Source organism: Heterocephalus glaber, unplaced genomic scaffold (genome assembly GCF_053883595.1).
Source record: "Heterocephalus glaber isolate CG9 unplaced genomic scaffold, H.glaber_assembly_v1.0 deba00001564, whole genome shotgun sequence".
Taxonomy (NCBI): Eukaryota; Metazoa; Chordata; class Mammalia; order Rodentia; family Bathyergidae; genus Heterocephalus; species Heterocephalus glaber.
In genome coordinates, this window is record NW_028258351.1 from 1,110,665 (window position 1) to 1,133,509 (window position 22,845).

The 22,845-nt window shown below is 37.7% G+C and overlaps 1 protein-coding gene and 1 pseudogene across 1 annotated transcript in view; both read left to right on the plus strand.

Annotated features, from left to right (window-relative positions):
• Window positions 1-22,845, plus strand: part of Gdpd1 (glycerophosphodiester phosphodiesterase domain containing 1) — a 47,753-nt gene that overhangs the window by 19,480 nt on the left and 5,428 nt on the right. Inside the window, exons 3-7 of the mRNA XM_004870353.4 lie at window positions 2,751-2,886; window positions 7,360-7,405; window positions 15,031-15,149; window positions 15,773-15,862; window positions 21,215-21,348. Of these exons, the coding sequence (XP_004870410.1) occupies window positions 2,751-2,886; window positions 7,360-7,405; window positions 15,031-15,149; window positions 15,773-15,862; window positions 21,215-21,348 (525 nt within the window). The remainder of the gene's footprint in view (window positions 1-2,750; window positions 2,887-7,359; window positions 7,406-15,030; window positions 15,150-15,772; window positions 15,863-21,214; window positions 21,349-22,845) is intronic.
• On the plus strand, window positions 441-557 carry LOC147823766 (small nucleolar RNA SNORA1; annotated as a pseudogene).

The window sequence follows — 22,845 nt, forward strand, 5'->3', positions numbered from 1 at the left end:
AACCCAGTGCTTCACCTGCCAAGCAGCTACTCTGCCACTGAGGTAACAGCCCTAGTGAATTTATTTTTAATGTGTGGCATTAGGTAAAAATTTGGCTTCATTCCTTAAATGTGTCTATCTAGGGCCACGAATGTGGCTCAGTGGCTTAATGCCTGCCTGGCAAGTGCAAGGTCCTGAGTTTGATTCCCAGTACCAAAAAAAAAAACATCTATCCAGCTTTCCCAGCATCATTTACTAAACTCAGGCTCCTTTCCTCATTGAGTGGTCCTGGCACTCTTATGAAATCACATAACCATGCATGTGAGGACTTCTTTCTGAGCACTTTGTTCTATTCCACTCGTATCTGTTAGCCCATACATGGCTGTCTTTATTCTAGTATCACATTGCTTTAATTACTGTACTTTACAGTAAGTTTTGAAATTGGGAAGTGTGAATCTGCCAACCTTTTCTTTTTCAAGATTGTTTTGAAAAATTGGCCCATGTGGTTAAATTGAGACACAGGTCATGTTACCATCACAGTAAATGTAACAGTAGTGACAATGAGACCAGTAACATTTTGCTTAAGCTCAGAAGTAAAAATGTTGTGTTTCAATCATTAGAAATCTTTAATGAGTAATATTCTACATGTAGATCATTTGCCAAAATACCGAGAATTTTCTACAATTCAGCGTCTAGGATGCTAAAGTAAATTGCTGGGAGAAATTTGGATCTTCCATACAGGAATTTTGAGGTTGTTAACAGTGTGCTCATAATTCAAGTGGAGATAAAGTGGAAATGAAAGAATTGTGGCAAGACAGACAGGCTGACTGGACCAAGCATCAGTTCTTTTTAAAAGGGCTACTGGAAGACTGTGAACCTCGTTAAGGTGATCTTGGTGGGCATTGAAGAAATTACATGTAAAATTCCCTGAAAAAAAATACGTTGACTTGGGCTGGCGATTTAGCTCCATGGTGTCACTGCCTGCTGCGCAAGTGCAAGGACCCAAGTTTGATCCCTGGTACCAAAAAAAAAAAAAAATGTTTACTTTAGAAAAAAGATGGTTTTGAGTATTTGAGATTCCTTGAGATTCCATATGAATTTTGGGAAAGGTCTTTCTCTTTCCGCAAAAAGCACCAATGGGATTTTGTTAGAATTGCCATGACTCTGTAGATCACTTTAGGTAGTATTTACATCTTAAGTACATTTGTACATATCTATATAACTTTCATTTCTTTTCTAAGTATTTTACTCTATTTTATTTGTAATGCTATTATAAATGGAATTATTTTCTTAGTTTGTTCTTTGTTGGTGTATAGAAACAAAACTAAGCTTTGTATGTTGACTTTTGTATCTAGCAACATTGCTGAATTTATTAATTTTTTTTTTTCAGTACCAGGGATCAAACTCAGGACCCGTGCTTGCAAGGCAGGCATGGGGCCCCTGAGCTAAATCCTAGGCCCTTGAATTTATTAATTTTATTCTCTTTTTGTTATGGAATCTTTAGAGATTATTTACTTGTTTGTTTTTCTTTTTTTGCTATGCTGGGTGTCAAACCCAGAGTGTTACGTATGTTAAGCAAGAGTTCTACTACTGAGCTACACCCCCAGGTCAGGGTTTTCTGTGTGTAAGAACCTGTCAAGCGAAGCATCGTGGCACACACCTGTAAGCCCAGCACTCTGGGAAGCTGAGCTAAGTGGGTTGTAAATCTGAGTTCTACCTGGCAGTTTTGCAACTTAGTGAGACTGAGTCTCAAAATGAATGCATGAATAAATGAATAGGGATATAGCTCAGTGTGAAGTCCCAGGGTTCAATTTCCAGTAGGGAAAAACAAAACAAACAGAACTCGTGCCATCTGTGAATAGAAATAATTTTACTTTTCTCTTCCAATTTGAATGTTTTATTTTTTCTAATTTCCAGAACTTCCATTTGTATGTTGAATCACAAGACAAAAGCAGCCATTCTTGTCATAAAGTTCTTTTTTGTTTTTGTTTTTGAGATGGGGTCCTCTTGTGTTATCCAGGCTGGCCTCGAGCTCATGATCCTCCTGCCTCAACCTCTGAGCAGCTGGAATTACAGGCATATGCCATCACATCCAGCCTTGTCTCCATCCGTCCAACCATCTATCTATCTTTTGGAGACAGGGTCTCACTATTAGACCAGGCTGCCCTCACACATTTGAACCTCCTACCTTAGCCTCCTCTGAGTGCTGGGAATCACAGGTGTGTGTTGCCATGCTCATTTTTTGCTGTGTCCCCCCCCCCCGTCTTTCTGTCTGTCTGTCTCTCTCTCTCTCTCTCTCTCTCTCTCTCTCTGTCTCTCTGTCTTTCCTTTTTTATGCTGAGGATAGAACTCAGGACCTTGTACTTGGAAGGCAGGCATGGTGTCACTGAGCTAAATCCCCGGTCTTTTGCTATATTTCTTAATCCTTTCATCTTGTAGATATGGAAATGTAGGACCTAAGAGGGAAATTTATTTGCCCTAAGTTATACAAGTTCATAAATAATATATCAGGAACTGGTGGCTAGGACTCTTAACTTCTGGCTAAGTATTCTTTTGGGTTCCCAGGATTGAGGGTAGCTGGTTAAGGAAAGGAAGCAACATGATTCATTTACTCTAAGATCATGTGGAGTGTTTTCACATCAGTAAGTGTTGACAGATGATGTTGAGGAGATATTGCACTATCATAGGCTGTTTTGGATTTGTAACATCTAATGCATGAAACCTTAATTTTCTGTAACTTTCAGAATGTCATTTTTTCTTTATTTCTTCAGTGCAGTTACAATTGGAACTGACATGCTAGAATTGGACTGCCATATCACAAAAGATGAGCAAGTTGTAGTGTCACATGATGAGAACCTAAAGAGATCAACTGGGATCAATGCAAATGTCTCTGATCTCAAGTATTGTGTGAGTAGAAATGCATAATAAAATATATCTAGTGGATATGTGTTAGTAAGACTTTTTAAGGCAGTGAATGCCAGATATTGCTCCAATAACTAACTTTTGAAAATATTAGTGATTAAATAATAAATGCATTTAACTGCTTTTAAATAAATGTTTGGAAATCCAGTGAGGATTTTGTACTATACAGATACACCTGTGGAGACTTACTTTTATGAACATTTTAATAAAATTACAAGTCCTCAAATGTAAAACTATTGGAATTCAACTTAATTTATGTGATTCAGATAAAGATATGAATTAACTTTAGCTTTCACATAAAATAAGCACCATTTTAACATCTCATCATACTAGTTTATATACTCATTAAATACTAATAAATAGAAGGAAAACTAATGCCTGCTTTTACCACCTAAAGCAAACTCATGTTAACAGGATGATCTATATGTGGATATGATATAGATATAGATCTCCCACTTTTTAATAAAATTTTGTGTTATATATTATACATATTGTGTTAATACTTTATTTTAGTTTATTTTTTGGTTTTTTGAGGCTATGTAGTTCAGGGCTATGTAGTTCAGGCTGTCCTTAAACTCACTAGGTAGTCCAGGCTGGCCTCAAACTCATAGCAATCTTTCTGCTTCAGTCTCCCAAGCTGGGACTACAGGTGTGCACCGCCACACTCGGCTTTGTTTTTAATATTTTAACATTATGCCATGATAATATTTTTCCATGCCTTTTATTATTTATTTATTTATTTTGTGGCACTAGCCATTTGTGCATGCTAAGTTCTACCACTGAGCTGCATCCCCAGCCCTATTTAAATTTTATTTATTTATTTATTTATTTTTGGTACCGGTACTGGGGATCGAACTTGGGTCCTTGGGGTTGCGCAGCAGGCGGCAAAACCACTGAGCTAAATCCCCGGCCCCTAAATTTTATTTTGAGACAGGGTCTCGCTGAGTTACTCAGCCTGCCTCAAACTTGTAATCCTCCTGTCTCAGCCTCTTAAATTGCTGAGATTACAAATGTGTGTTACTATACTACCCCATGCTTTTTAAAAAGTAGACTTTACTTTTTAGAGAAGTTTTGGGTTCACAGGAAAATTAAGTGAAAAAATACAGTGTTCCCTCATTCCTGCCTACCAACCCCACATAGGCACACCCTCTGCCACTGTCAGCATCCACAGCAGAGCCGCACGTTTGTTACAAAGAACCTATGTGGACACATGATTACCACTCCAACCCTGGAGCTCACAGTAGAGTTCACTTTTGCTGTGGTACCTACCAGGGTTTAGACACATATCCAAGGACTCTACCTGCAGTTTTGCTGTCATACACAATAGTCCCACTACCCACAAATCTATAGTCTGCCTGTTTAGCCCTGCCTTTCCCCTGTCCCCTGGCACCCACTGATCTCATTGTCACCATAGTTTTTCTTTTTCCAGAATGTCATAAAGTTGGAAGCAGGCAATACTTAGCATTTCAGGTTCTGTGCTTAGTTTTCATAAATACTTCAAATGACTGCATTATTACATGAAGTGGATCTATAGTTACTTCCCCCCCTCACCCCGGTACTGGGGATTTATAGTTACTTTTAATCAGTTCTCTATTGCCGAATATTCAGTTAGTTCTATGTTTTTGCCAGTATAGTTAAGACGTTACTGAACATCTTTATGTGCAAGTATAAAACTGTATTTAGATGAGTATAAAAAGTTACTTATAAAGATACAAATAGATATAATTTTAAAAATTTATATATAATCGTCTAGAACAGTGTTCACTTAATTGTGTTAATCTATCTCTGGGAGTGAGATGTTGAGCACATTTTTCTTTTTGTTTAAGAGTATTTTTCGATCCCTGGTACCAAAAAAAAAAAAAAAGAGTATTTTTGACTTGTACTATTATAAAATGCTTCCAAGGGGAGGAAATTAAGAATTGTTGTAATATGTGAGGCAGGTGGCGGAACCACTGAGCTAAATCCCTGGCTCTGCTGTAATATATAAGGTAATGCAAGTTGATTAGCTTGATTATCATTTCAGTGATCATTTCCCAAAGTATATGTATCTCAAAACATAAGATGATGTCATACACCTTAAATATATATGATTTTATTTACCAGTTATACTAAAAAAAACAAGGACAGTCAGGTAAGATGGCACAGCATATAACCTCAGCCTTCTAGAAGGCCGAGGCAGGACAATAACAAGTAATCACAAGTTCAAGCCCAGTCTGGGCAATTCAGTGATTTAGAAGAAAGGGCTGGGGATATAGCCTGGTACAGAGGCCCTGGGTGCAATCTCAATACTGGAAAATAAATAAATAAATAAATAATTATTAAAGTTATTTACATAAAATTTTCTTTAGCTTCGTGTTTATTTCTCTAAATATATTCTCAAGAATATTGGGGAAAAGAGTTAGGAATATTATTGTCATATATATTACAAGGTGTGATCAAAGTATTATGATATTTAAATTTCAAAACATTATTACAGTCAGGTGTGGCGGTGTGTGATTGTAATCCCAGCGCTCAGGAGGCTGAGGCAGGAGGATTGCTTCAGCTTCAAGGTCAGCCTGAATGATATATAGCGAGACTCTGTCTCCAAAACCAACCAAACAAACAAAATTATTACAATAAAAGACACATTACTACTAATCTCCCTGAAAATACTCCCCCTCACTTTGAACACATTTATTTCATCATTCTTGCCACTTTATCTGAAGCAGTTCTGGAAGCTTCTTGTGTCTTTAATTGTGCTGTCATCACTGCCTCCCTGTCCGAATCCATTCAGAAACATTTACTTTTCATCATCATTTTGACTCTGGCAAAGAGCCAGACATCACGCAGTGCCAGACTGAGAGATGAGTATAAACTGTAAGGTATTTAGGAGCCTGCCTTTCTGTTGGATGGCACTTGGCAGTAGCATTCACTGTATTTTTGGTCACACCTTGTAAAGACAAGAAAGAGAACTTTTAGAACTGCCCCAGAAAGCAGCAAGAACAATGGGGTATGTTCAGAGCGAGAGGAAGAATTTTGAGGGGGGTTGTTGGCAATTAGTGGCAATATGTCTTTTACCATAATACAGTTTTTAAAAATTTAAACATCCATCATATATTTTGATCATCCCACATACAGTTTCCTATGGCCTTTGTCTTTGGGGGTGTTTGTTTTGTTTTGTTTTGTACTGAAGATTGAACCCAGGGAGCCCTGAGCTACAGCCAGCCCTTTAAAAAAATTTTTTTTTCTTAAATTCTTTTATTGGTACATTTTAGGTATACAGTACATTTACATTTATCATTGGGTGCTTGTACCTGTACATGATGTATCTTGGTTCTTATTTTTTCCCAATTACCTGTGTGCCCTTCACCTGTCCACCTTTTAAAATTTTGAAACAAGGTTTCACTATGTTGCCCAGGCTGGTACTTTCTTTTTAAAAGTATTTTAAAATTTTTATTTTAATTTTTTTGGAGACAAGGTCTTGCTTTGTAGCCCAGGCTCACCTCAAACTTGCAGTGATCTTCCTGCCTCGGCCTCCTGGGTACTGGGATTACACATGTGCCACCACACTCAGCTAAAGTGTTTAAAACAATTGTACCATAATATCTGATATTAAGAATTTCTGCTGGGCGTGGTAGTGCACATCTGTAATCCCAGCACTCTGGGAGGCTGAGTCAGAAGGACAAATTCAAGGCCAGCCTGGGCAACTTGGTGAGACCCTGTCTCAAAATACAATTTAAAAAGGGACAGGGATGTAGCATAGCGGTAGAACACTTGTCTAGCATGTTCAAAGCCCTGGGTTCAAACCACAGCACTGAAAAAAATTTAAAAAAGAACCACAATTCTTTTTTTTTTTTTTTTTTGATACCGGGGATCAAACTTGGGACCTTGCGTTTGTGAGGCAGGTGACAGAACCACTGAGCTAAATCCCTGGCCACAATTCTCATTTTGCAGTACCCTTATCATTAATTAGTTATTGAAATTATGCCAAAATTTTTCTGGTTTCCCAATTTAAATTTTAATTAGCATTTCTTTGACTATTAATGGATTTAAAGATGCTTTTTCCTATATGATTGTTATTTTTCCTTTTTATCTTTGAATTATCTATTCTGGACATTTTTCTACCAAAATCCTTTTATATTATTGAGAAAAGGTCTATATTAAATACTATCTATTTCTTGTAGGTGGTAAAAGTAATTGTATCATTAATTTGCCTTGGGGGATATTGTCCTAAGGGGGTTCTCTGTGTAAGTGTGTGTAGTGTTTTGTTCTCTCTCTCTTTTTTTTTTTCTGGTACAGGGGATCGAACTCAGTACTCTGCACTTGCCAAGCAGGTGCGGCGCCACTGAACCACATCCCCAACCACTGTTCTCTTTTTTTTTTTCGGAGAAGCAAATTTTTACTTTATGTCTTAATGTAAGGCACTAAACTGCTTTGTATATTTGAGAGCTAACTTTTTTTCACTCATATTTTTTTAAGGAGCTCCCACCTTACCTTGGCAAACTGGATGTCCCATTTCAAAGAGGTAATATTTCTCATTTATGTCTTAAACGGTGACATTAAAGTATATTTGTACATGTTGAGAAGCCCATGTGTGTCCTCTTATAATATTAAGTTCTTGCTACAAGTACTTTCCTTTAAGCTTGTTCTTTCAGGCCTGCAGATCTGAAACACTGAGAGTCGTCTTCCCTGATATGATCAAGCTGAAAGATTTAAACTAGCTCATTCTATTTAAATTCACATACACTTAATTTAAGCCTGAATACTAATTACAGGAAACTTGGATATTATTAGAGTTCCTTTGTACTTTTAGCACTTCAAATTCTACAATATTGCCATTTCTGATAGTAGTCACCCATCTATTAAAGAATGAATAAAAAGAAGTAGAAAACATCTCTTACACATCCTTACTGGTTCACTTGTACTTGATTTTGTCACCTAACTTCTCTATGTTTTAAATGACTGAAGAAACTTTTACTACTCAGACTATTGCTAAGAAATAGCAAGTTTTCTTAGCAGTTTTCTTTCATTTGAGGGAGCTCTTCTCCCAAAGAAGCATGTCTCTTGCCCCAGTTGTTTGTCTCTGCTTGTTAGAATGGCAAAGGCGCCATGTTGAGATACAGGTGCAGAGCAGGCACTCACTACAAGTCACATTCACATTTTGAATGATTCACATGTGATTCAGTAAAACTACAAGAGGCTGCATGTCATGGATCCTGGTGTGGTTTGCATGTGATTGAAACCTTGGATATATTTCAAGGATCTAGTATTTTTTAAATTTTTCATCAACATATAAGTATACATATTTCTGGGGTACAATGTCATGTTTCAGTACATGGATACATTGTGTACTTATCAAATCAGGATAATTTGCATATCTGTCACTTGAAATATTTATCATTTCTTAGTGGTGGAAATATTCAAAATCCTCTCTTTAGGCTATTTTTGAGATATACAATACCTTATTTTTAACTATAGCTATGCTGTGGTGCAATAGAACACCAGAACTTAGTCTTCTTTTTAAATTTATTTTGTATCAGTTGATCAACCTCTCCTCCTCCCCTCCCCAGTCTCTAGTAACCACTGTTCTATCTGTTACTTATATGAAAGCGATTTTCTTAGATTCCATATATGAGTTGAGAGCAGGCAATATTTGTCTTTCTGTGTCTGGCTTGCTTCATTTACCATAATGTTCATCCATGTTGTTGCAAATCACAGGCTTTTTTGGTGACTGAATAGTATTATGTTGTGTATACATATACCACATTTTCTTTCTTACCATTCATCCATTCATTATTGGGCACTTACACTGATTCCATATTTTGGTTACTGTAAATAGTGCTAAAGTAAACAGATAACGCCTTCACATTCTGATTTCATTTTCTTTTGATATATACTCAGTAGTGGGATTGCTGGATCCTATAGTAATTCTATTTTTAATTTTTTGAGGAGCCTCCATGGTGTTTTCCATAACGGCTGTACTAATTTACATTCCCAGCAACAGTGTGCAAGGGTTCCCTTTTCTTCACATCTTTGCCAGCACTTGTTATCTTTTGTCTTTTTGATAATAGCCAACCTATGTGGAATAAGGTGATATCTCATTGTGATTTTGATTTGCATTGCTGTGATGACTAGTGATGTTGAGTATTTTTTTCTCGTATATATCTTGGCTATTTTTATATCTTTTTTGGGAAAGATGTCTCTTAAGGTCTTTTGCCCTTTTTTTGTTTTTGTTTTTTATTTTTTTGAGACAGGGTCTTACTATGTAGTTCAAAGGCGTGTGCCACCATACCCGGCTCACATTTAAAAGTTTTAAGACTTTATGAGAAAAATATATAACTAGGAAAAAAAAAATCGAAACTTTTTTTCCTCAAAATATCTTTTAATCTTTGTGGGGATTTGGTATTACTCTACAAAGGAAAAAATAGGAAAAACTTCACATCTGAAAATTTCCTTGACCTTGATAAATCCAAAATTCACATAGATATTATAAGAGCTTATCATGTATAATCCTATAAACTACAAAATGAAAAAGAAATTTCTCAGACCAACATAGCTTAACGCTACTTACCTGAAAGGCAAAAATCAACTGCACATCAGATTTAAATATCTCTTAGAGACAGATAACTTCAGGGTTTTTTTTCTGATTTTTGTTTGGCTTTCTAAAGTCTTCTAATCAAGGATAAATAAACAAAAAAAATTTTTTTTCAGCGCTGGGAATGGAATCAGGGCCTCAAGCTTGCCAGGCAAGTGTTTGACCACTGAACTCCACCCCTAGCCTTATATTGGCCAATTTTAAGTCTAGTTCATGAGAATGTTTCATTTTGAAAATTAGTACCAGTAGATCATCCACAACAAAAGAAACCATCAACAGAGTGAAGAGACAACTTGCAGAATGTGAAGATGCGTTTGCAAACTATACAGCTGACAAAAAGTTAATATAGAGACTATGAAAGGAAATCAGACAAATCAATAGCAAAAAAAAATCTGATTTAAAAATGGGCAGAAAGCCAGGTGTGGTGGTGTATGCCTGTAATCCCAGCATTCAGGAGGCTGAGGCAGGAGTATTGCCATGAGTTCAAGGACCAACTGGGACCAGGGATTTAGCTCAGTGGGTCCACCGCCTGCCTCTGCCTCGAAAGCGCAAGGTCCCGAGTTCGATTGCCACTACCACAAAAACACCCGAAAAACAAATCAAGGACAGCCTGGGCTACATAGTGAGTTCAAGGCCAGCCTGAGCTACATAGGGAGACCCTATCTCAAAAACAAAACTTTTGAATGTGAAGAGACTTTTGAGACAATCTAATCCTGTCTTCTGTTATATATTAGGAAATTTAAGTCTAAAGTACAAATTAACTTGATCAAGGTCAGATCACAAATAAATGACAGATCTGCCCCCTGCCTCGCAAGCGCAAGGTCCTGAGTTTGATCCCCACTACCAAAAAAACCCCCCCAAAATAAATGACAGAGCTGGAACTTGAAGCTAAGTTTCCTCCCTACTAGGTCAATGTTCAAGTGGACCTACTGCATATGCTGTCCTCATAACATATGCTCCCTGGCATATGTGCATTTATGTGCATATATATCCCTGGCATATATGCGTATGCCCCCTGGCATATATGCGTATGCCCCCTGGCATATATGCATATGCCCCCTGGCATATGCTGTCTTTATAACAATGCTTGGTATGCTCAGGGTTCAGACAGTTGCAAGGAATAATACAGTTTCAGATTGCTTTCACTTTAAATTTACTTTATGCCTCAAATGTGAATGTCACTGCATTTGAAACAGGCATCTTGGGGTGGGATTTAGCTTAGTGGTTCCGGCACCTGCCTCAAAAGTACAAGGTCCCAAATTCGATCCCCAGTACGGAAAAAAAAAAAAAAAAAGCTGAAGCTGAAGCTGAAGCTGACAAGCATCTCACTGCAAACACTTGACTCAGATTAGTAGAATATGTTTAGTTTTCTATCTTATTACCCTTACTCAGAAATGATGCTTACTTTTCTCTAAATATTGGATTGTTGGAGTAAAGTAAGTTTCAGGCCTTTTTCTTTCTTTGCTGCACAACTTTACTGGAGAAGTAATTACCTGTCTAGGTGCTTAGGTTGTTAAATGAATTGGTCACTAAATGAGACACTGTATGTAGTATGTACATTACAGTATTTGGAACAAGGAAATGGTCAAAGGAGACTCCAACTTGATGACTTGGCTTTTATTTGTATAACTCTTACATGAGGCACTGTAATGTATAACAAAATAAAACTATAATACTTAAGGTGCATATCTCCAATGATGAATGTCATTATATTGTACACCTAAAACATACCAATAAAAGGAGAAAAAAACCCTATAATACTGTACAGTATAATCAGCAAAAATTGCAGTACTGTATGAGCAAAGTGTACTGTACAAAAGAGACATTGAGGCTCTATAAACAAGATGTACAGAATTATATAAAAAAAGACAGATGATAAGTCCAAACAGTTGTTAAACAAGTAAGTCATTAAACAAGGAATATCTGTAAATGTTTTCTTTAAATGCGTTCTTTGTGTGCCACAGGCTATGTTAAAAAGTAAGTGCAAAAGCCAGGCATGGTGGCACATGCTTGTAATCCCAGTGCTCAGGAAGCTGAGGCAGGAGAATTGCTGTGAGTTTGAGGCCAGCCTAAGCTACATAGTGAGACCCTGTCTCAAAAAAAAAAAAAAAAAAAAAAAGTGTAAAAGAAAGAACATTAAAAAATATTAAGAAGGGTTATTATATGTCCTACTTACTTTTGTAAAGTCAGACCGAGGCATGATTGAGACCACTGAGGCAGGCAAACTCTAAGCAACATGCAGTGAGTTTATTGCCATCTGGGTGCAGATGGGCCAAGGGCAGGAAGGCTGTTGGCACTGAGAGGAGGGTGCTTGTGGTTATATGGGGCATTTTGGGTAGGGGAGGGGGCACTGGTCGAGAGGGTGGAAAAATTTAGAGTTCCATGGGTGATGGGCTTGGGGCTGGCTGATAAGCAGGGTGGTGGTGAGAGCAGCAGGGCGGCTGCTGGCTTCTTGTTATCTCTGTGCTCCTGTGGATGCTGGTAGTGGGTCTGCTTGGGCAGGGACGTAACTTGGGAGACCTGTCAGTGTCAGCATGGCCTTTTTTTGTTTATTTTTTTTTTAAACAAATTGTACTTTTTTTTTTTTTTTTTTTTGGTACCGGGGATCGAACTCGGGACCTTGTGCTTGTGAGGCAGGTCCCGGAACCACTGAGCTAAATCCCTGGCCCAGCATAGCCTTTTTTCATAGACAATACATAATTTGGATAATGTAGAGTTAACTAATTATCAGTTTTAAAGTTCTAACATGCCGTGGAGACCACTTCCCTCAATACATCCTCCAGCACCTGCTATGGCCCCATTGTTTCCTTCCTGTTCTCCGTTATTTTCCTCTTTCCTTTCTGTAGTCTCCCATTTCCTCAGTAGTTACCTTCTCCCTCAACAGTGTGGGACAAACCTCTCTTTTTTAAAATGTTTGCGGTGCTGGGGATTGGATCTAGGACCTGGTGTGTGCTGGACAAGTGCTCTGCCACTGAGCTCCACCCCTAGCTCTCCCTCCCCCTTTGTCCTGTCTTCGGGATGGCGTTCAGCTCCTGGCTTCAAGGGATCCCCCTGACTCACCCTCTGGAGTAGCTGAGACTACAGATACAGACCATTACACCAGCTTCATGGCTTTAATATCAAGTATTTGCTGGCATCTCTCAGGTTACTGCTCCTTCACAGACCCTCTTCTCAACTTCATGTACTGAACTTCTGACTCCGTAGTTCTTTCCTTAGATGTCTAACTTGACATACTTAAAATTCAACATTTTATTCTCTCGCATGCAAGCCTGCTCCTGAAGTCTCCCGTGTCAATAAGAAGCAACTTTTTTTACAGTCTATTCTGATTGAGCCATACAATTCATGTACCTTTACATTGCTTTAGTACACACTTTTTCTTAGCATACATTTTAATTTTCTTAATCCCTTCCTGTTAAAGGAAATATTCTTAGCTGGGTGCGATGGCACATACTTACAATCCCAGGAGGCTCTGGAGGCTGAGGCAGGAAGATTAAAGGTTTGAAGTGAGCCTGGGGACCTTTGCAAGACCCTGGCCCAAAAGAAAAAGAACTGAGGATGTAGCTCAGTGATAAGAGTGCTTGCCTAGCAAGTATGAAGCCTTGGGGGGAAATCCCCATTACCACAAAATAAATAAATATGATACTACTCTTAAAATACTGTATGTCTGATTTTGCTGCTTCAGAGTTAGTTTTGTCCATTTGACCTTTTTCATCCTTGTCAGGCGTGGTAACACCCACCTATAATCCCAGCACTCAGGAGGCTGAGGCAGAAGAATTGCTGTGAGTTCAAGGCTAGCCTAAACTAAAGAGTGAGACCTTGTCTCAAAAAAAAAACAAAAACACCAAAAAACACAAAAAAGTTGTTTTTTCTAACTATTTCAGTGATGAGTGCTGGACACCCATCTCAAGCTCATTTAAATAGAAAAATAAAAAATGAATTTTTTGGTTCTCGTAATTAAGAAGTGTCAGGGTTACCTGCTGTCATGCATGACTGATTCCAGTTACTTAAGCAGTTACCGGTTTCTCCTGATCTCCACTTCTTGGTTCTGTGTTCATCTGTGTTAGCTTTGCTCTTAGAGCTATTTCTCCATGCAGAGTCAGACCCTGGCACCATGTACAGAATCCACTCAGCAGAGGGTTTTGGATGACCTTGGTTCCCCATGTCCATATTGTTATGTATGTGAAGGGTCTAGGACAGGTCATGTGTGCACTCTGTCGTCTGGAAGGCAGAGCCCAGAAGGACCCAGAGCCTCATCAGAATCATAAGCTTTTCTTTTCTTTCTTTCTTTTTTTTTTTTAATACAACATTTTTTGGTACATTTTAGGCATATATAATGAAAACACTCATCATAGGGAATTTGCACTTGTACATGGTACATCCTGCCCATTTTTTTCCCATTCCCCCCTCCCCTAAGAAGCTTTTCTTTTCGTTCACTCACATGCTAATTTTCACACAAGCCATTATTAGAAGTACAGTAACTTAATTTTCTGACAAGGATTTACTTTTTTGATATGTAGCTTTCTTTCAGTTTGCCACACAATGAGAATGAGAGTAAGAATATCTTACTGTTTAGTTATTCAGGGTAATGGAACTGAAATCTCATATGAAGGGGGGAATTTTTATGGTAGTCTTATAATAGCTATAGTATATTACATAATTTATGAGAGGGAAAAGGAACTAGGGAAAGAGGAAGGAAAATAACCCTCAGGGAAAATAGTGATTAAAATCCCCTTCTAATTTTTCATTGACCCTAATTTTTTTTGCAAAGCTGCATTGATAATAATTCTTCAACATATTTGTGAATTAGTGTGTACTAACTTTCCCGGAACAGTATTCTCAGTCTGAAAAATTGAATGATGATATCATACCAAAACTTTAGACAGTTTCAGTGTCTACCAATTAGGGAATGGTTAAATTAAAATGATTAAATTAGGGCTGGGGATTTAGCTCAGTGGTTCAGGCGCCTGCCTTGCAAGCACAAGGTCCCAAGTTCGATCCCCAGTACCAAAAAAAAAAAGATTAAATTATCATATAGCTACTCAGTGGAGTATTTTGAAACCTTTTAAAATCATCATAATAGAATAAAATCAGTAGATTAAATCAATGTCAGTATCCTGGTTGTAATATGGTACTATAGTTTTCCAAAAGGTTACCATTGGGAATTTGGATACAAGGTGCATAGATCTCTCTGTGTTATTTCTTACAACTGCATGTAATTCTACAGTTATCTTAAGATAAAAAAAGTAATTAATATTTAAATCACAATTTTAAATGTGTCAATATGAAAATATTTTTATTTATGTAAAAAAATCAGGCTAAAATTTGTAGGCAAACTGTATTCAATTACGAATAGGGAAAAAAGAATACAGAAAAAACACCCAAGGGTCATAATGGTTATATCTGAGTTGTTGGATTTTACATGAGTTTTCTTTTCTTTTTTATACTTTGCCTCATTTTTTTAAGTGTCCTATATGAATATACTCTTTAACTTTTCTAATCATTAAAAAAGTAAAAATTATTTCTTAAAAATACATTTAAAAATCTTTCTTTCTCAGCGTGCCAATGTGAAGGAAAAGATACCCGAATTCCATTACTGAAGGAAGTTTTTGAGGCCTTTCCTAACACCCCCATTAACATCGATATCAAAGTCAACAACAATGTGCTAATTAAGAAGGTACTCAAGACATTGGCTTCTCTCAGTGTGTTGCATCCAGTTTCACAAACTGAAAGAAGGTTAGAGTAGATAACTGCATAGATTGACAGTGTTCAAGGAAATGGGATACTCTGGGGATTGTCATTGTTGTAAATAATGCCTGGTAGAGGTCACTTGACTGTAGGAAAGTCTGTTTTCAGAGTGACTTGGCATGTCTCAGCCATGGATGGAAGTAAGTTATGCATGAGCTGGGCATGGTGGTGCACACCTGTGATCCCAGCACTTGGGAGGCTGAGGCAGGAGGATCACTGCAAGTTTGAGGCCAGCCTGGGCTACATAGTGAGTTTAAGGCCAGCCTGAACTACACAGTGAGACCCTGTCTCAAAAAAAAAAAAAAAAAAAAAGCTCTGCATCAGTCATTCTGGTATTCATATAATTAATTTCTAGTTTAACATTTCGGTTGTGATTATTTTATGTCAAATTACTAAATAGTTATATTCTATCAAAGAAATTATATAGCAGGTTTTTCAAAATTTTACACTAACCGTTGGCAGATAGTCACTTGTAATTCATTTTTTAAGTAAAATGAAACAAGTGGATTTACAGATAGGCACATGCATAAAATTTTGAATTTTCACATGTAGGTTTCAGAATTGGTGAAGCAGTATAAGCGAGAACACTTAACAGTGTGGGGTAATGCAAGTTATGAAATTGTGGAAAAGTGCTACAAAGAGGTAAGCTTCAAAACTGATACAGAATGATGTGTCTTTGCTGTTGTTGTGTATCTATCAATAAGTCATTACAGTAACAATTTTTAAAACTTCTCTTATTTCATAGCCTGCATAGAAAGACAGATGGTACTGAATGGAAGCAGTTATCTAGATGTTTGCTTATAGACATAATAGATTTTGACTTTGCAATCTAAGTTAATTGTAATCAGATTGGTTCACAGAATTATTTTCACAAGCTAATATTGTTTATCAACATTTTATGTGCCTTATAAAACAAAGTATGAATCCCATTTTAATGTTGATTTTAATTAAGCAGTTGAATTGTTTATGTAATGTTTAATTAAAGTATTTAGCCTATCAACTTCTTTTTGCCCTATCCCCCACATAGACTTCAACTCAGCCAAGCACATGATTTTGGGGTATTATATAAAGCAGGGCCATCCACTCACTGAAAGTTTTCTGCTTGAAGGAATTAAATCTATAAAAATTAATTTGAGCTGGCATCGTAGCTCTCGCTTGTTGTCCCAACACTCTAGGGGCTGAGGCAGGAGGATTGCCACGAGTTCAAGGCAAGCATGGGCTACATAGTGAATTCAAGGCCAGGGTGAACTACACAGCAAGACCCTGTCTCAAAAAATTTAATTTGATATTCTTTTTTGTTTGTTTGTTTGTTTTTTTGGTACCGGGGATTGAACTTGGGTACTTGGGCTTGTGCGGCAGGCAGCGAAACCACTGAACTAAATCCCCGGCCCCTAATTTGATATTCTTTGAAATAATAGCCGGCTAAGAGAATTGAAAATTTAAAATGTTTTTAAAAATTATAAGCATCAAAGACTCCTTTTTATCCTACAAGTGATACCATAGTGCAGAAGTATCACGACAGAAGTAGTAATTCTTATATAGGGAGAACTCATCTGGAACAGTCCTTTCTTCCTAGCAAATAAGGCAAAAACATCTATGATCAGCACCAGTGCAGTCCACAGTGCAGTGGAGGCTGTCATTGCGGCAGGGAGGTTTTCTTTTTTTGTTTGTTTGGTACCAGGGATCGAACTCGGGACCTTGTGCTTGCACGGCAGGCACTGGAACCACTGAGCTAAATCCCTGGCCCTAGGTTTTCTTTTTTGTTGTTTTTTTTTTGTTTTGGGTTTTTTTGGGTACCGGTGATCGAACTCAGGACCTTGCATTTGCAAGGCAGGCACGGTGCCACTGAGCTAAATCCCCAGCCCAGGGAGGTTTTCTTTATGTACAGCAGGTTCTGTGAGGTCCCAAGATCACTTGTGTTTGGGGGGAACCCAGCATCCTCAGCTCCTGGCTAGGAGCTTAGAACTAAGACTTCTCCAAGACGAATCATTGTCTGGTGTTATTTTCAGATGTTATTACAAAGAGGTATTGTACAGTATACCACGTGACCTGCTGACCTTTTTATATCATCACAAACATTTTCAAATAAAAAGTGATGATACTGAAAGCTGGAAACGAGGCAGAGAAACTGGATCTCTTACAAGTTGCTGGTAGTGAATGTGAAAAAGTATAGCCACTCTCTTCAGTAGTTAGCTTTTTATAAAAATAAACCCACAGTACTATGTGAAGCAGCAATGTCATTTATCCCAGAAAAATGAAAGTGCATACAAAAACTTGTACCTGAATTTTTTTTCATTTGTAATTTGTACTAGCATATGTTTGCAGAACATAATGATGACATTCATTGTGTACCTGAATTTTTGTAGGCACTTCATTTGTATAAGCAAACTGCTGGAGAAAACCAAATGTCTCCAGTAAGCAAATAGGAAAACAAACTGGCACATCCATACGATGGGATACTAGTCAGCAGTGAAAGAGAGTGAACTTAATACCTGCAGCACCCTGGATGGTACTCAAGACACTTATGCTTAGTAAAAAAAAAAAAACAACCTCAAAAGGTTATACTAGGGGCCAGGGATTTAGCTCAGTGGCACCATACCTGCCTCGAAAGTGCAAGGTCCTGAGTTTGATCCCCGGAACCAGGAAAAAAAAAAGATTATATACTTAAAAAAAATCACACATGCTGTATGACTTCATTTATATATCCCAGTACCTGGGGGGAAAAACTATAAACATACATGAAAGCAGATTAATGGCTGCCAGGGGACAGGGACTAAGGGTAGGGTAGAGAGTTGGTATAAATTCCAAGAGATGCCACAAGGGAATTCATATGGTGATGAAACAGTTTTGTATCTTGCTTATGGTTTGTTTGTTTTGCTTTTTTGGTACCAGGGATCGAACTCCAGTCCTTGCACTTGCGCAGCAGGCAGCGAAACCACTGAGCTAAATCCCCAGCTATATCTTGCTTATGGTGGTGGCTACATGGATCTAAATGTGGATTAAAATTGCATAGAAATTGCACACACACACAAATGAATACAGTTTTTTAAATGGTAACACCTCCCCTCAGAAAAAGGTGAAAACTGAATAAAGTCTGTGGTGTGAAATAATAATAATATACCAGAGGGGCCAGGGATTTAGCTCAGTGGTTTCACCGCCTGCTGCGCAAGCGTAAGGACCCAAGTTCCATCCCCGGTACCAAAAAAAAAAAAAAAAAAAAAAAAAATACCAGAGCCACTTCCTGCTTTGACCTTGTACTGCAGTTACATCAGATGTCACCTTTTGGGGAACCTGGGTGAAGGACAAATGAGACTCTTGCTAGTTTTGCAGCTTCCTATGAGTCTATAATTATTTCAAAATTTTAAAAATCTCTCCTGGCACACAGGTTTTCCCTTGATTCACATTTCCACCACCCCACCCCCAGAAGCCTCTGGCTTTCTCTTATTTTAGAATTTGAAACTCCAAAAACCTTTCTGCAATGCCATTCCAGCATCACAGTAAAAATGTCTCAATAATTGTCATTCATATTACCAACATGCTGTATAATTGATGCATTTTTTTTATAGTTTCCGAATATGACCTAGCAGAATTTTGCATTACTCCTTTAATACCCAGATGCTATAAACATAAAATATAAAAGTAAAAGGAAGTGGAACACACAGTGGTGATGGAAAAATGTGTGGCACTGGTTCTCACTTACTGGCTTTTTATTCATTCACACATAGTGCAGTGGTTCTTAAATATTGCTACACATTGGAATGACCCAAACAGTTTAGAAAATGACAAATGACATAATCCCAGCACTCTGGAGGCTAAGGCAGCCAGTTCGAGGCCAGCCTGAATTACATAGCAAGACCCTGTCCCAAAAAACCAAAAAAAAAGGGAAGAAAGAAAATTAAAATGTCTCAGTCCCATCTCACTGTTCTAATTTAAAAGATATAAAGTATAGTCTGTTGTTCAACATTTGCCGGCTTACTGCTGTCCTACCCACTCCTAGGAGGCATGCATAGCTCTCCAGAAGTACGTTATTGTTTTTAGTGCTCTCATTTCAAAGTGGCATAAATTTTGAGGGCCAGCCCATTACCCTGTTTTTCCCTAAGCTCTGTGATCCTTAGTGTATGAATTTGCAGAAGTCAGGGTTTTTCAGGGACTCATATGCTGTGTTATAGCTGAAATACCTGCATAAGTAAGTCAGAAACATTACCAAACCACCATGTGAACACAGGCAAAACAAAATCCCTAAAGGTTCTTTTTTTCTTTAAATAAAGAAGTAGGTAATTTACAGTTAGTTATTTAAAATGAATTACTTTTTCATGATTTTGGGGGGGTCGGTACCAGGGATCGAACTCAGGACCTTCTGCTTGCAAGGTAGGCCGCGGAACCACTGAGCTAAATCCCTGGCCCTTTTTCATGATTTTTAATTTATTACTCTTATAGAAAAATTCATTTTAAGCCCTAGAACTCCATTGAAAGTGCGTGTGTGTGTGTGTGTGAAGAGGTTAGAGGAGGGGAGTGGGGAGTTGCTGTTTAATGAGTATAGAATTCCAGCTTTGTAAGATGAAAAGACTTCTAGAGATTGATTGCACAAGAACATGAATATACTTAATATCCCTAAGGTGGTCACTTAAAAACAGTTAAAATGGGAACACGAAGTGGTGTTTCAGGCCCAAATCACACTCAGGAGGCTGAGGCAGAAGGATCACAAATTCTACGTGAGTTTGGACTATAGAGTGAAAGCCAGTCTCAAGATAAAATGAAAAAAAAAAAGTTAAGGTAGCAAATTTTATGTTATGTGATGTATATTTTATGTATATGAAAGATATGCCTTTCAGTTTTTAAAGTTTTGAAATTTCAAACATGTTTTCCAGTAGAAACATAGAATAATGGTTAGATTCTTAGACTTACCAAATCTTATTTATGTTTTGTATTTGATCCATAACATAAATGAAACATGACATATAGATACCATGTTCTATAGAGCACATGGTGTGATCACAAAATACAGTGGATTTTAAATTGTTTTAAAAAATTTATTATAGTAAAAAAACATTGCCATTGATCCCCTTCAAAGTATTCCTGCTCTCTTTGAATACATTTATTCCATCAATCCTGCCACTCTTATGAAGCTGGTCTAGAAGTCCTCTTTTGTCAGAATCTTTGGTTGTATTGTCATGGCTACTTCAAAGTCCTGAATTGATTCAAAACATTTATCTTCTGTGGTCATTTTGACTTTGGGGAAAAGTCAGAAGTCACATGGTGCCAGATCCAGTGAATAAAGTAGATAAAGGCACACCATAATGCTTTTATTTAATAGAAATTCCTGTAACCATTTTGAATGGATTCAGGACATAAAGGCAGCTGCAAAAGATATAAACGAGAACTTCCAGAACTGCTTCAGAAAGCAGCAAGAATGATGGAGTGTGTGTCTGATGCAGTGCTGGGGAAGGAGAATGGGGATTTGCTGTTTAATGACTATAGAATGTGAATGTATGAGTATTTTGAGGGGGACTAATGATAATGCATTTTACTGTAATTTTTTTTCTAGTACCGGGAATTGAATTCAGGACCTTGGACATGAGAGGCAGGCAGGGCGCCACTGAGCTAAATCCCTGGCCCCTACTGTAACTTTTTGATCACACCTCTTTTTAAAACAGGTGTCAGATTACTGAATATTTCTTTTATTCATCTCTATATTTTGTCTCATTAGATTCTAGTATGTTTAGTTTCTAGTTGTGAATACTATGACCACACAGAAGTGGTATTGCAAATTTAGAGAGAAGGAATAGAGAAACTTCAGCAATATTAATAACATTATAGGGCTCCAAGGTAGAACCTTACTTGTTTGTTGCAGACTAGCTATTTCTAAGGATTGTTGTAATTTAGGGAGTCCTTCAATGGATGTTGAGATACAGTGTTGGGAAATTTTGAGGCTTATGAAATAATGCTCTTTATTTGAGCAATTACTGTAAAGTAACATAAAATACTGTTTTTCAGAATTCAGATATTCCTATACTCTTCAGTCTACAACGTGTTCTGCTTATTCTTGGCCTTTTCTTCACTGGCCTCTTGCCTTTTGTGCCTATTCGAGAGCAGTTTTTTGAAATCCCAATGCCTGCTATCACATTGAAGTAAGTGGTTTACCCTGTTTTCATCAGCTGTCAGTTACAGAAGGATTATGAAAAAAACTCACTAATATCAGTATTGCTCTGATTTGTTCGTGTTTTAGTGCTGGACCTTGAACCTGGAGCTTTGCACATGCTAAGCATGCACTCTGCCACTGTGGGTTGGCTGGCATTCATCTCATGTCAGGGCCCGGCCCCAGTGTGATAGTGTTGATTGGTGGTGGGAACAGTGAGAGGTGATCAGGTCATTAAGAAGGATTAATGCTTTTCTTGTGTGAATGAATTCTCATCTTTGGCTTTCTCTTGCTTCCTCTCTTATACATGTACCCCTCTTTCACACATACCCACTGCTTTTCTGCCACCATCAAGCCCTCACAAGAAGCCAACCAGATACATTGTCATGTTCTTGGACCTCTAGAACTGTGAGCTAAATAAACCTCTTTTCTTTATAAATTATCTAGCCTCAGGTATTTTGTTACAGTAACAGAAAAATACACTAAGACAAATGTCAATGATAAAGATCTGTGGGTCTGGAGGTATAGGGCAGTGATGTAGCATCTGCCTAGCATGCACAAGGCTCTGAGTTTGATCCCTCCACACAATATGCACACAGAAAGGATAGATTTCTGTAGTTGTTTCCATGTTCTATTACCTGACCTATCTTGACCATGATTTTGATATAATCAAAACACATTTTTTAAAATGATAGAGGATTAGAAATACAGTGGACCCTTGACTTACAAACTCAGTTCCCAAGGGGTGGTTGTAACTCAGATTGGTTGTTAGTACAGCTGAGATTTGGATGTTTACCTGGGTACATGTTATAGATAACAAGAGGCAGATGAATCTTCCATTAGCCTAATTAACCCAAGTTGTTTGTATGTCAGGCCAGTTGTAAATTGAGGGTCCACTCTGGGCCACCCACAGGTTATACTGACGTTCTGTGCCTGTGTACTCAGAAGTCAGATAAAAAGAATTGAGCCTAATTACAAACCAAGAAGCTTAATAATTCTTTTATTTTGACATCAAAGCGCAACTACCAAAAAAAAAAAAAATGACCAACTACCTTCAACTTCCCTTACTTTATTTCATTGGCAGCAACACCCAGCTAAAACTCCATTAAACTCCAAATTCACCAGTAGGATTAATACATTTAGGAGGAGAAACAACTACCACTACAACTACTGAAAAAAAGAAAGGAACAGGGCCGGGGATTTAGCTCAGTGGTTCCACTGCCTGCCTCGCAAGTGCAAGGACCCAAGTTTGATCCCCAGAACCCAAAAAAAAAAAAAAAAAAAAAAAGAAAGGAACAAAAACAGAGAAAAACCTTTGCAGACAGGAGAAAGAAGAGTAGAGTTAGTTTGAGTAAGATATTTCTGTATTTATATAATTTCTCTGCTAGGTGCAAAGCCTTGCTTTTCACGCACTAATTTAATAGAAAGATAAAAATATTTTAACCACTTAGAATTGCCTGATAAGTAATAAGCTTTCAGTACTTAATAG